Genomic DNA, 16054 nt, shown 5'->3' with positions numbered 1-16054 from the left:
TTTACTTATTTTTAATAGAAGCGAAGCTTAGAGAAGTTCTACCTGCAGTGCATCATTATCTGCACATTCAGTGTGGTGGAGGAGGTGGAGTCGGGTACTCTGATAACAAAGAAACTGACTGAAAATAAAACTCATGTCAGGTGTTTGTGTTTCTCAACTTTAACATAAATAGAACATCTGCTCTCATAAAAAGTTTTCAGTGATTGTGCCTAGAAATACAAAACTGTCAGTGAGAGGAGGGTCTTTATGAGATGGTCAGTCATTAGGATAAATGTCTGTGTAGGGAAGAGCTGTGTTGAAACATTAATGCTTTATTCCTCCATGTTTTTTTATTACTACATAATATTCACCTAAATTAAAGCTGTTGCTTCTTTTAATTTGATTTTTGCTGAAATACTTCAGAAATGTAATTTACTTCTGTATTTGTTTACAATTTGTCAGCAATTTTGTTCATTTTCTAATACATACAGGTTACATATTCCTCCTGAATATTAGACTCAGTTTTTAATGTCAAAAACATATTATTGTTCATGATTTTCTTTGTTATTATCTTTTGAAGGTAAATTCAACTGATTTCCATTTAGTTCATTCATTAAGATGTCATCAATGTTATAGTTTTATAATTAGTTACTCTAATCTTATCCTGCTTGTTGTCTTCTTTATTAAAAGGCCCATATCCTACATTTGTCCTGTTTTGTATCTTTTACCCAGAAGTCCACCTTTTCTACATGTATGGTTTTATGTACTAAAAGCAGTCATAGTTCATTTTTGCATGAGTATTTTCCAACCTCTCTTCTTCCCTTAGAATTAAACAAGCTGTGCCTTTTTAAAATCGAGATATGCAAATTCTCTCCATTCTAATTAGTTGCCCTGTATTGTGCCTCATACAGAAAGCAGTCCAGGCTGAAACACTCCTTATAACTTCAGTGTTAATGGGCGGGGCTGATAAGGCAGATATATGTAAATGTATTGATTTTTATAACATCACAAAAACAGTGAACAGCGTTTCCATGTATGGACTTTATGGGCTGAGAGTGAAAGTTGAAACTTTAACTCTATTTATATACCAGATCAAACTGTTTTATTAGAAAAAAAGTCACATGAAAGTTAATTTTTTTACAGTGAGGTTTGGTGAAAGTTCTGGCAAAATCTAACATGAATAATACAAATCAAAACCTAATTGAGAACTAATAGCTCCTTTTTGTGGAAAATCTTAGATTGGATGGCTAATTGACTGAGTGAGTAAGTGAGTGAGTGTGTGAGTGAGTGAGTGAGCGAGTGAGCGAGTGAGCGAAATACACACAAGGTTCCACAAGGTGCTTCTGTAAGCTATTTTCTAAAAGCTCAACTCTAAATGGGCCGACTGTTAATTCTTGTAGTATTAGAGACATTTCATATGTTTTAGCATTACCTGTTAATATTATTGACCAATTATTGTGATCATCATTGTCTTATGAATGAGATCAATGATTATCAATTACTGTGAAAGGTCAGACAGGAAAACTGCCTCATTTGATCATAATATGACCGTTCAATAGGAGAATGCACGTGAGTTACATGCTACAGGCCTCTCAGCCCAAGACTGTTTCCTGCTCCATCAGTCCCTGGTACTGGTACTTGAGGTACTCTGCAGTCAGAAGGTAAATTTACATAAAAAATATTTTATGAAAAAAAATTCCAATGCTTCAAAAATGCCTATGACGACTTTATTTGTCTAATTTGTCTGCCTGTATAACAGACCAAAAACAGCAGAAAAGATTTATTGCATTACCACTTTTCATGTTACACCCACTTTGATCAGCAGAGGGTCACTTCATCTGCTGCTCCCTATGTGGTCAAAGCTGAGAAACTTTATTAAAGATGCTATTAATCACCAAACAGAATGAACTTGAAATCAGAGTGAAATCAGACATTTTAAAGCTCTTTCTAAATATGGGCTTTGATCATCAAAGTCATGATAATAAATAAAAGGGATCTTATTAATCAAGAAACACAACAGTTTACAGTGTCATACTTTTACTGAAACAAATGGTTAAAATAATATTTCTGTGAAGACTTTCTTGTCTGGCCTGCTTCAGATCAAAGAAGTTTGATTGATGAGAATCTCTCAAAGTGTGGCTGCAGGTGTGTTTATATGTTTTTGTTTTTCATATTTTTTTATCTGACATTTTAACATTCTTGTAAGTGGACTATAGTTTGCCATTAGAACGTGCAAAAGCCTGTTGTTACCAGTAGGAGGCAGTGTGAGTATTGGCCGTGCTCTGGGTATCTACTGTGGTTTCATAGTTCTTTTCTCTGACACTTCAGTGACTATATTACATATAAGCACAGACATGTAAGTTACAGCAACATTGTCTGATATATGGGACTTTGACTTGGTCATTCTAAAATACATATTTCATTATCCTGGATATAATTCTATATCTGCTCGGAGGTTTTTATTAATTGCTGAATGTATTCTTTACTCATCCAGTTCTGAAAGCAAGATATTTTGGAGGAATATATGAGATCATTGGAGTTAAACCAAGTTATTTTTATAATTTTGGTCTTGTTTTTAAACTCCCACCTTTGATTTAAGATGAATTCCACCTATTTTTCAAACTTTAAAAGTATTTAAATTGTTGAGATGTAAACAAAGTATTTCAGGCTCATTGATGTGAATTTGTTAATTGAAGAAGAAAATTTTGGTCAGGATTCATCTCACATGGCACAATATTAATAAGTTGTAATGCATTATTTACTGGCATCTCCATATAGAATACAGACAAACTACAGAATGTACAGAATCAGCAGAAAGAGTTCTTACATCAACCCAGAAGAGTGGCAGCACTTCACTGCCTTCATGTTCAGTAGAGAAAGTATTTTAAAGTCATTCAAATTTAAAACTGATAATGGAACACCTTATCTTATATATTGGTTAATATAACTGATTATGCACTATAAAGATGTCTTAGATACCAGCGTGTACAACTTCACCATGAACTATTTACAAAGATACATTTTAGTCCAAAACATTTTCTCAAAACTGTTCTAAAACACTTTTTCATTCATCATGCATCATACGTATTTGTTACCATGTCATGTAGTAACTTTCTGCTGGAGCTTTAAGAGGCTTTTTATAAGAGGCCAAGGAACTTCTTGTGGCCAAACATGAGTGAAAAGAAGAGCAGACAGGAAAAATGACCCCGTGACAGCCAATAAACTTAATCTTCTGAGCCCAGCCAGCTGATACAGTGTGTTAGTGTTGTTAACTACTTCCTTTTCAGGTTGTTTCAAATAAGAACAGCTTCATTTTAACACAATGGCTCTGATTTGGATGCTGATTTTGCATCTCTACATGATATGTAGGTTTATGAGGTTTAGATCCTCATTTACTCTTATGTTTTGGGTTTGTTATTTATGGTATGTTGAAATATCATCTACTATTTTCTTTTTCAGCTGAGCTCTGATCTGATTCTATTTTATAGGTTCTGCTCAAGATGTGGATCTTTCTGAGGCATCATTTGTCTCAGCTGAGTCTGGTGAAAATGTTACTCTACACTGCAATTTTGTAGAAAAGTTTTCTCAAAACATTTGAGTTTGGTACAAACAAAGATCAGGACAGGAACCTCAGGAAGTGGCAGTAAAGTCAATTGCTAGAGACCCCACTATTTCATCAAACAAATTCAAAATAATCCAGCGTTTTTCTCGCTCTATTGTACAAACTACTACAGATGATAAAGGAATGTACTTCTGTGGAAAAGGAGACGGGTACACTATTACGTTTTCTAATGGCACATTCTTAGCAGTGAGAGGTAATAAAAATCACTGTTTTGTATATCATTTTTGTCTCACATATACACTCAAGTAGAACATTACAACTTTACAACAATAGAAAACTCATGAAATTTTTGTATAGTTAATTTTATTACACTCAATTTTTCACAAGACGTCAATCAAATTGACACTGTATTGTATTTCTAGTGTTTACATTGTGGTTATGTGTATAATGATAATATATTATGTACATAAAAAGCCAACAGATTAACACAATACCCTGTTTAGTGCTACTATGTTGCTGCATTTTGAAAAAAAAATGTTAGTCTTTAATAGTTTACACCAAAAGCCAATATTCACTAAATTCTTATGTCTACTTGTATTGACCAGGTAAACCCCAGTTTAACATATCAGTTCTCCAAACACGAGTACTGGAGTCAGTTTCTCCAGGAGAGTCAGTCACTCTGCAGTGCATGGTCCTCTCTGAGATCAGAGCAGCTGAACTCCGAGTGCTCTGGTTCAGAGCTGCTGCAGGACAATCCTTTCCTGAAATCATTTACACTCATCAGAACAGCAGCAGCCGTCAGTGTGAGATCAGCTCTTCTACACACAGCTCTGTGTACAACTTCTCCAAGAACATCCTTGACCACCACCATACTGGAACTTACTACTGCGCTGTGACTGCTTGTGGAAAGAAAATTTTTGGGAATGGAGCATCAGTACAATTGCCTGGTAAGCCTGTTTGTCTGCTTTGTGTTGTGTACCTGTATACTTTAAGTGCTAAAAAGGTGTTAGCCACTGAGCAATAACGCAATAACGGTAAATCACAAACTGACAGTATTCTAGAGCCATGCGGGCTGAATTCGTTTACTTGGATGTCATCATAAATTGGTCATCATTGGAGTTACAGTGAACAGAATTTTGGCGCACAACACAATAAATTGCATCTATATTTTTATTTGAGCATCATTTATAGATTGAACTAAAGCTCTGACCACTTTTGTTACTGTTTTATTGATGTCATTAAGTTTTATTAATATCATGGCGATGCAATAACATGTAACAGTCAGTGTTTGCTTTGAACTTAAAAGAAAGTAAATATTACAGTGGTTTGATCATTTATATCTTGCAGGGGGTCCTGTGGACCCCACTGTGTTGTATCTGGGAGCAGCTTTGGGAATCTGTGTGATTGTGATCTGTGCTCAAGCCATTCAACACCACAGTGGTAAGTGTAGCTTAATCTGTTATATATGGTGTTATTGTGCTTTTGTAAATAATGACTGATTATGCATTTTTAAATGTTGCGTTACTAGACTACAACATTAACAGCACCAAATAAATAAATAAATAACAATAAAACAAAACTTTTGGTCAGGCCTGATCTCACATTACATGATGCAAAGAAGTTGATAAATACTTTGTCTTCTTCTGTGAGTTTTACATGCACTTGGTCATAATCGATCTGATCAAATCCAATCAGAAACATGTTGATCAGATTGCTGACTAACTCTGTTTTCTGCAGTTATTGGAGTTTTAAATGGATGTCAACACACTCAGCATAATCTTTTTTTATTCCATCATAGTAAGAGGTGGAGAACAAACCCAGTCAGGTACTACATGTTCTCTCATTCACACTGACACTGTTTAATTCCCATAGAGTTCTCTAATCTTCAGCCTTTAATATTTCATATTCATCTCTACAGGACTCTGCTGCTGTGGAGCTGAATTATGCAGCCAAAAGCCTGAGAATGAAGAGTGGACGCTCTGGAGACAGTGTTTACTCTGAAGTCAGATACCTCTCCGTTACTGACCCCAACAATCACTGACTCACTGGACTGTCTTCTCTTGTAGCAGCAGAAGTGAAGTTTGAGGATATTTTCTGTTACTGTCAGCTTTGTAATCTGTATCTGTTTATTTGTGTTTGTGCTGATTTCAGTCAGGATCTACAATCATGTGCTTCACTTTGCTCTGTGCTCAAAACTGCGTGACTGTCCAGTCCAGTTTGGTAAGTGTCAGTTCTCTGAAGGAGCAGAGCGAGAACAGTTTCAGAGTGTGTGGTTACTCACACATCTCACGTGTGGCAAACACGCTTATGGGCTCAGATGGTGTCTGATATTGTGTTGATGGAAATGTAGAACATGTGTTTCAGATAGTAGTGAGAATTTCCATATATAATTAGTTTAAAGTTAAGCTGTGATCACTCTTCAGGCCTTTACAGATTATTTCTGATGCTTTAAACTGTAGTTTATGATATTCAAAGTACACCAGTTTAAAATCTGAATATCACTGTCTTTGGAAGAAAACCTCATATGTCCAAAATGCTAACTTTACAGGAAAAGGAAAAAAAAACATACTTTACTTTTGATATAAATCAATGGAACCATCCTTTTTAGGTAATTTTTGGTCATGTATTTTGGTCAATTCTTCATGAAATTTACACACAATGTAAAGAGCAATAGGCATTTTTAAATTACGTCAAAAACTTAATAATGACAAAAATGGAGATACGAGGTTTTCTTCCAACAGCAGCAATATATATAATGTTTATTTGTATTTGAAACATTATTTATGCCATTTTAACTGAATAAGTTGCCATTTTGGACCTATTTGAACTCAAACAAAAATAACTGGAGGAAATAATAACTTTAAAAAAAATACATAGATATTGATTTTTCAAAGCCAAAATATGTTTTGGAATTTAATCCTAATGGTAAGCACACAATTGTTTTTTATAACGTGCTGTGCCTCCACACAATCACGCCATATTTCTGTACTATGCATGCAATGACGTTTATGAAGTGTAAATGTTTGAAATGTGTCTTTAAAATAATTGCAATAAAATATTCTGAAATGAAAAGTAGATGTCTACTTAAAAGGTTTCATTTATACTTTATTACATATTTCTGCTGAATTAATGTCAGTGTGTATCACCAAACATGATAGGTATTTCCTACACAGCATATCTTTATTCATTTTCATTAAAAATCAGACTGTAAATTCATTTCTGCAGATTATTATTTCAACACTGAATTTGACTCAATATGGTACTGGACTCTTTACATGGTCACCCTGGATTTATCATTTATAAAATGCTACCTGATGATGTACTGTTAATGTTAATATCTCATACATTCAGCATTGGACTTTGACTACATATTGACTTATTACTAACCTTCATATAAAATATTATTTTAAGGCATTATCTAAAGTCATTTTTGTTTACATGAAAGGCAAAGTTCTGAAGATTTTGTAAATATTGAATTTTATTGAAAATAAAATATAGAAAAAAGTCTAAGGCCGTTCCTGGGACAAACAAACATACAGTCATTCTGTAAGTAGACAGAGGTAAACAGAATGGTCAGAAATACATTTACAGTATAAAACCATTATTGATGTCTTGTGAACGTGATCAATAATTATCAATTACTGTGGAAAGGTCAGACAGGACAACTGCCTCACTTAAGTGTTATATGACTCTTTAATAGGAGAATGAACATAAGTTACTTTTACAGGCATCTCGGACCATGACTGTTTCCTACTAAAGACAACTGAATTGCCCCAACAGTACCAAAATAACCTTATTTTTATTTAATAATTACCTATTAAACAATAGATCAGGTCTTGAAACCTTCCCAAGGAAATATAGTAGCTTTCTTACATTCGCCTGTTTTTTCTACAGAGGCTGTAAACGTTTCAGTCAGTAAGATCAGTAATATCACAGAATGTTTTTTCAGGAAACAAAACTATTACTAATTATACTGGCATAGAAGGAGCCAATAGGAACATTTTTGTGGCCAAACATGTCATGCAGACAGAAAGAACCATGTGACTTTTACCAGCCAATGAGGTTCAGTTTAAGACCCCAGCAAGCTCATACAGTTTGAAGCTTTACTCAGTTACACCTTTGCCTACACATCTGCCTTCAAGTTTCAAGTTATAGCTGTTGTTTTTCTGACAATGCCTCCAGCTGTGATTATCATCTTACTTCTCTACAAGATATGTAAGTTTCATAAGTTACTCAAAAAAATATTTTTTACATTTAGTATTGTTATTTCTGCTTGTTTTACATCTCATCCGTATTTTTCTCATTGACTAAGCTTTGATTAAATAGATTAAACTTTTCTTTACAGATTCTGTTCAAGCAGTGAGAAATTCTGAGCTGTTGTTCATCTCAGCTGAGCCCGGTAAAGCAGTCACTCTCAACTGCCCACCTGTAGATGACTCAGATGCAGATGTTAGGATGTGGTACAAACAAAGACTGGAGCATGCTCCACTGGAAGTGGGGTCAAAGTTTAAAAATAGGGACTCAATAATTTCAGCTCCTTTCGACCAATCAAGATTTAAAATAGACAGAATTGCGAGTGGCATTTCTCTCAGTATTGAACGTGTCACTAAAGAAGATGAAGGAATGTACTTCTGTGCAGCGGCAGGAGAGAAAACAATGAACTTTTGTAATGCTACATTCTTAGCTGTCACAGGTAATATAAATAATTTATTGTTTCCAGTGTTCTTAACGTGTAAAGTTAATTTTTTTCTTAAAATCTGTTATCTGAGGCCAGTCTCAAATACATTGTTGCTACTGACCTTAATAATATCGATTCTAGTATAAATGTGATACTTAGTTTTAAAATATCCATTAGATGTCAATGTTACACTTAGCATAATAGACACAGTGCTGTTTCAATGTTTTACTTTTATTATAATGTTATCATTACTGATATCATACATATACATACTATGTCAGGGTTATTGTATATATTAGATTTTCCAGGGCAATTAAACATATTGGTGCCCTTAATTTAAACCTATTACACTGATCAATCCAACAATCAGTGCTGCAGTATAACCACATTTAACGAAATAAAATGTTTAATACTGAACAAACTGAATGGTCATGTGGGAAACCGAAATGCCATTATTATATTCACCAGGTCAACCTCAGTCAGACATATCAGTGCTCCAAACTCCAGTACAGGGGTCAGTTTCTCCAGGAGAGTCAGTCACTCTGCAGTGCACAGTCCTCTCTGAGATAAGAGCAGCAGAACTCCGAGTGCTCTGGTTCAGAGCTGCTGCAGGACAATCCTTTCCTGAAATCATTTACACTCATCAGAACAGCAGCAGCCGTCAGTGTGAGATCAGCTGTTCTACAAGCTGCTCTCTTTACGAGTTCTCTAAGAACATCCTCGACCAGCACCATACTGGAACTTACTACTGCGCTGTGGCTGCTTGTGGGAAGATCATTTTTGGCAATGGATCATCAGTACAATTAGGTAAGCCTGTTTGTCTGCTTTGTGTTGTGTACCTGTATACTTTAAGTGCTATGAAGCTGTTGTCCTTTGAGCAATAATGCAATAACGGTAAATCACAAATTCCAAATTTATTCCATATCTGACTGTATTCTAGAGCTGAATTTGTTAACTTGGATGTCATCATGAATTAGACATCATTGGAGTTACAGTGAACAGCATTTTGGCAACACAGTAAACACAGGAAATTGCATCTATATTTTTATTTGAGCATCATTCATATTTTATTGATGTCATTAAGTTTTATTAATGTACTGGTGGTGCAATAACATGTAACAGTCAGTGTTTGCTTTGAACTTAAAAGAAAGTAAATATTACAGTGGTTTGATCATTTATATCTTGCAGGGGGTCCTGTGGACCCCACTGTGTTGTATCTGGGAGCAGCTTTGGGAATCTGTGTGATTGTGATCTGCGCTCAAGCCATTCAACACTGCAGTGGTGAGTGTAGCTTAATCTGTTATATATGGTGTTATTGTGCTTTTGTAAATAATGACTGATTATGCATTTTTAAATGTTGTGTTACTAGACTGCAACATTAACAGCACCAAACAAACAAACAAACAAACAAACAAATAAATAAATAAATACATAAATAAATAACAACAAAATAAAACTTTTGGTCAGGCCTGATCTCACATTACATGATGCAAAGAAGTTGATAAATACTTTGTCTTCTTCTGTGAGTTTTACATGCACTTGGTCATAATCGATCTGATCAAATCCAATCAGAAACATGTTGATCAGATTGCTGACAAACTCTGTTTTCTGCAGTTATTGGAGTTTTAAATGCATGTAAACACACTCAGCATAATCTTTCTTTATTCCATTATAGTGAGAGATCATGATTCGGTGGTGGGAAACAAACCCAGTCAGGTACTACATGTTCTCTCATTCACACTGACACTGTTTAATTCCCATAGAGTTCTCTAATCTTCAGCCTTTAATATTTCATATTCATCTCTACAGGACTCTGCTGCTGTGGAGCTGAATTATGCAGCCAAAAGCCTGAGAATGAAGAGTGGACGCTCTGGAGACAGTGTTTACTCTGAAGTCAGATACTTCTCAGTTACTGACCTCAACAATCACTGACTCACTGTACTCTCTTCTCTTGTAGCAGCAGAAGTGAAGTTTGTGGATATTTTCTGTTGTTGTCAGCTTTGTAATCTGTATCTGTTTATTTGTGTTTGTGCTGATTTCAGTCAGGATCTACAATCATGTGCTTCACTTTGCTCTGTGCTCAAAACTGCATGACTGAAAAAAAAACAGTCCAGTTTGGTATGAAGTGTCAGTTCTCTGAAGGAGCCGAGTGAGAACAGTTTTAGAGTGTGTGGTTACTCACACATCTCACATGTGTGAGTCTCATGAGCTTAGATGGTGTCTGATATTGTGTTGATGAAAATGTAGAAGATGTGTTTCACATAATAGTGAGAATTTCCATATAATTAGTTTAAAGTAAAGCTTTGTGTTTATATATATATATATATATATATATATATATATATATATATATATATATATATATATATATATATATATATATATTACAGAATGCACACTTCTGCAGATTTTAAGGCACAATCATGGTTTATTTTCTGAATTTAACATATTTTGGAAAAAGTAATACAAACATTTTTAAAAATACAAACAGTGCACATGCAAAAGTTATGGCACATATTAGATTTTTTGTTTTAGTTTTTTCAACATATTAAAATTTGCAAATAATTTGCCAAATAATATCATACTTAAGTGTGGAAATCACTCTCTGGACACAGAGAGTTCCTCAAGCAGGTACACTTTGCTCTGTCAAATGTTAACATGACATGCTCTGATGGAATTATATTTACTTGCAATTGAAACATTCTTTATGCCGTTTTAACTGAATAACTTTCCAAAATACCTATTTGAACTGAAACGACAACTGGAGGAAATAATAATTAAAAAAAAATGAAATAGATATTGATTTTTCAAAGCTGAAATACATTTTGGAATTTAATTTTGGGACAAACACTCAGATACAGTCATTCTGTAAGTAGACAGAGGTAAACAGAATGGTCAGAGATTCATTTACAATATAAAAACATTATTGATGTCTTGTGAATGTGATCAATAATTATCAATGACTGTGGAAAGGTCAGACAGGACAACTGCCTCCCTTGATTGTAATATGACCCTTCACTAGGAAAATGAACATAAGGAATCTACAGGTCTCTCTGACCATGATCATTTCCTACTGAGAGGCGACTGAATTTCTCCAACAGTTCCAAAATAATCTTGTTTTAAATATAATTTCTTGTTAAACAATAGATCAGGTCTTTAAACCGGAAGTAATCACGAATCTTGTGAAAAACGAATCTTGTGAAAAAAAAAACACTTTTTTTTGCCTTTTATAAGGTATGAACTGCTCTGCGTCTGATTCATAACAATTTTGTATGATGTGGAAACAAGTGGAGATTTGAGCATAAATAATAAATCAGCTTCAGTGCATGAAACCAGCCTACCAGCACCTCATTTACATATCATTTACATAAAGCACACACTAATTCATGCAGATGTTTCAGTAGCCAGCCAATGGCAGTGTTTGGCATGAAAGCTAATGGCCGTGCTCGTGGGTGGAGTTTGATGTCCAGCAGTGAGTGCACTCCTCCCCTGCTGACCAAACTTACTAGTATTAAAATGAAAACAACTGGAAAAAATAAAATGTGAAATAAAACAAAATACTCAGTGTTGTTATCATAGTAGAGTGACTGTTTAGTGTAATTAATTCCTTAAAATAAACGCTGTATTATTGCAGTGTATGACTGAAGCTGTGTTTGTGAGTCAGTAGTATGAAACAAAAGCACAGTGTAATGTGTCTTTAAATGGAACATGAAATAGTTGCAGCACTTGTTTATATCAATGTGCATGTAAAGTAAGTACATCCACTTTTGTACTGGACTGTCATGCACACAAATTAGTATTATTGAAATTTTCTATTGTTGTTCTTATTTTTGCAATTACAGATTATGTTGATAATAGTTTTGGTTAATTAGCCACATGTCCAGCATTTATGCCCAAATTTACATGCACTCCTACCAGATATGAGTACAGATATGCCAAGATGAACGTGATGAATAACAAAACCGTCCATGAATTTGTGTGCGCTCATCTTACGGTCAGATGTGACCATAAGCATCTTTAATGAACAAGAACTAAAGTGAGAAAAGTGAAGCAACTGAATATATGGAGGTGATGGAAAGTTAATTAACAGATAATTAGCAGGATTAACACATAAGTGCTAGTAAGTTATCACATTACTTCTTTATATGAAGAAAATACTTATTAGTTAATTAACAATGTAATAAGCAGCAATTAGCACACAGATAATGAGTAAGTAAGCCACAAACTAACGACAAACTAACTTATCAACTAACAGTATACTTAATTACTAATTGATAAGTGCTTAATCAATTACTAAGTAATAGCTAATGCTTAATGAAGAGTTAAATAATAACTGATTAATGGGAAACTAATAGCTGATTATTATATATTTAATGATTGATTAGCGACCCTTAATGTAAAGTGTTACCCCTTCCTTTTTAGCAGTTCTTCACCCAGGGCGTACAATGTGAAAAAATTATCACATGTAACGTTTTGACCATTCAGTCCTTCAGCCATGTCAAGTACCACCCTCATACCCTGATTTTTTTCAGGTGCTTCTCCAGAGGATTTTCCAGTGTACACCTGAATATTCCAGGCATAGCTGGACTGTGCATCAAATGTGGCCTGTATTTGATACCGTATTTGGCCAGTTTGGTGTTGTCACATCTCTTTGACCATGAAAGAGAGCAGAAAGAGAGAGCACACAGAGTACCAAGAGACATGGCTTAGAAGGCTGCTGTGCCAAACTTTTATGTGTTTGCTCCACCCCTATGTTGTGTGAACTATCAATATCTTCGCAGAAACCATATTTTCCCGCCCCCTCAGCATGGGAAATACCAAAGTTCTGACGAGAATGATGTTTTCCCCTCCCCCCATGTTGTGTAAACTGTCAGTGGTTCTCACACTACTACAGATATGGTTATGTTAGGTTAGGGCCCTAAAGTCAGCTAAAACAGCCTGTGGTCAAATTGACCTAAAGGACACCGATGAGTACAACATGTGTACAGGACATTGAAAACATATCATCATGTTAATTTTATGTTTACCCAGTTGTCCCCATTAAATTAGGTAGAGTCATTAAATGTGAAGCTAGAAAATGATGTCAATCATTTATTTAAAGACGTTAAACATTGAGTGGGGTCAAATTGGCCCCAAATATAAAAGGAGGGTTAAGTGGTCAATGATTATTAAACATGATAGAACAGATCAGATAATATAACTGAGCTTCAAAACTCACATAAAAATCAGCAAGACAACTAAAGTGTGGTAGAAAATTTAAGCATGTTGTCCAATTTTAGCTAACGGTCAATAACTAGCATGTAACACTAGTCAGTCAAACTCCAGTGAACAACTTTGTGTCTTAATGATAAAAATCTAAGTAATATTTTTTGGGCAACATGCTAAACGGGGGTCTTTCACTTCTTTTCTGTGGGGACATCTTCCCCCTAAAGTCTAACTTTACATTATTTAAATTTGCACTTCTTCTCAACAGCAAAAGTTCTCTCCAGACCACCTCATAATCATTTACTTTTTAGAACTTTTCTTACAAAACTTAATATAAACATACAGGTCACATAAAATTACATAACATAAAATTACATGACGTAAAATTAGATTCCTTGGCCTCAAAATGATTCTGGGTGAGTAAATCTCAGCACTGCTGTAATGAAGAGTACATTTCTGAATTAAATTGACCACAGCCATCTGACCTCTGTAGTGCAGTGTTTCCCAGCTTTGGTCCTGGAGGTCACTGTCCTGCACAGTTTAATACTTTCACTTCCACTCAGTCAGCACTTGTTAATGAGCTGATTAGTAGCATAAGGTGTGTTAGAGCAGTGAGGGATCAGGGCTGGGAAACATTATCTTAATGATGGTATATTTCTAACATAACGACTGTAAATACAGAGAATAGATCGTTGATTTTGCTTGTATCTTGTCAAAGTATTGTCAGTCACAGGTTTTTATGCTACACACTAGCAAGTTATATAGCAAGAATGTGACTCCATGTGATTTATGTATCAGTGCTGGGTAGTTTATTTTCACACTTTAAGTGAAACAATATCTTTTAAATTTTATATTCTTAATAGGTTATCCTGAGTTAAACTTCTCAGTGCTCCAAACTCCAGTACAGGGGTCAGTTTCTCCAGGAGAGTCGGTCACTCTGCAGTGCACAGTCCTCTCTGAGATCAGAGCAGCAGAACTCTGAGTGCTCTGGTTCAGAGCTGCTGCAGGACAATCCTTTCCTGAAATCGTTTACACTCATCTGAACAGCAGCAGCCGTCAGTGTGAGATCAGCTCTTCTACAAACAGCTCTGTGTACAACTTCTCCAAGAACATCCTCGACCACCACCATACTGGAACTTACTACTGCGCTGTGGCTGCTTGTGGAAAGGTCATTTTTGGAAATGTAACAGTAGTAGAACTGAGTAAGTGTTCAGTAAAACTATTCAATATAAATATATTTATTTAAAGAAAAGCATTTAGATACAACAATATTTCTTGTCTGTGTGCTGTAATCACTGCCACCTGTGGAAAATTATTTCACCATGACCTCCTTTCCTTTTTGTTTAAAAAACAAACGACTGCTAAATGGTCATCTGTGACTTTTTACATCACTGGAGTGCTAACTAAGGAGACTAACCTTTGCATTACCTCTCACTATGAGGTCATAGATCATAGTGAAGAGAAGAAAAATGTTCCTTCCTAATCTTCCTAATGTTAACAACAGTCATAAGTGAGAGAGTCTGAAGTGTTTGTTAACTCATTTTGCAAACTTCAGGCACTTTGTAAAAACAGCCATTTGCAAAAGTTTGAACACCCTGCTCACCCTTGCATGTTTTGTTAAAAATACATGAACACATCCTCTACAGAGAACACATTTAAATGTGCCTCTTCTCTGTAAATTTTACTGCAGATTTATTTTTTTTTTTTAACTTTTGCACAGGTTATATATTATGTTTTATTTTTTCAATATGTTAAACTCAGCAAATAAACAAACAAATTATTATGTATTAATATGTGCAGAAGTGTTTTCTCTGTAGATGTTTTAACTTATTTTCAAGTTAAAAAAACCAACAAAATGTCATTTGAGCCCAAACAACAACAAAAACAGGTGTGGTGAAAACAGCTCCACTTAAAAAGCTAATGTGAAGATGTTTTCTGGAGATGTGCAGAACCTGCTGTGAGACGCGTACACTGCCCAAGTGCGCCTGATTATTCATTGAATTTTATATTCATATTTGATAGTGATTGAAGGTGTCTATAATTTTGATCATTCATGTTCTTCAGCACGGCCTCTGGATCCTGTAGTGATCTGTCTGGGAGCAGCTTTAGGAGTGTGTGTGGTTGTGATCTCTGTCCAAACCATTTTAAACTGTAAAAGGAGAAACTGTGAACACTGCAGTGGTGAGTTTTCACTACAGTCACAAAACAAAATCCTCAATTTTTCATCAAAGTGATACATTATATGAGAAATTCTGCTGCATCCAACTCAAAAACTAGAAAACACTTTCTTTTACAGTCATCTAAATTCAAAGTACAGGTAACAGGTTAAGTGTTTGGTACAAACTCCAAAGTTCTGGGTATTTATTTTAGGCAACATGATGGTAAATTCCAGCTTGCAGATATTAACTGTGTTATTGTGAGCTACAAACTCCACAGTGCTGTGTAACTATTTTGGGTAAAATAATGATTAAATTACACTGTAGTGCATAAATATGCAGAGAAATGCCACAGTAAAATACTCATAATTAGATATTTATTTGGAGTAACAAGGTGATAAAGAGAAACACTTTAACAAACAATTTAACTGTAATGTGAAAATGAACATTTCTCTGTCAGTTGTAGGTAGTTTT

General features: G+C 34.9%; 1 gene segment (V, D, J or C); it reads left to right on the top strand.

Annotated features, from left to right (window-relative positions):
- The first annotated feature begins 3724 nt into the window (after positions 1-3724).
- LOC118806339 lies at positions 3725-15715 on the top strand. The segment is given in 4 exon segments: positions 3725-3794; positions 4147-4394; positions 8936-9026; positions 15489-15715. Coding segments are annotated over 4 exon segments (579 nt in total).
- Positions 15716-16054: the final 339 nt, after the last annotated feature.

This window comes from Colossoma macropomum, unplaced genomic scaffold, assembly GCF_904425465.1.
Source record: "Colossoma macropomum unplaced genomic scaffold, Colossoma_macropomum, whole genome shotgun sequence".
Lineage (NCBI taxonomy): Eukaryota > Metazoa > Chordata > Actinopteri > Characiformes > Serrasalmidae > Colossoma > Colossoma macropomum.
Note: the sequence above shows the minus strand (reverse complement) of the source record. Positions and strands in the feature narration are given on the sequence as shown.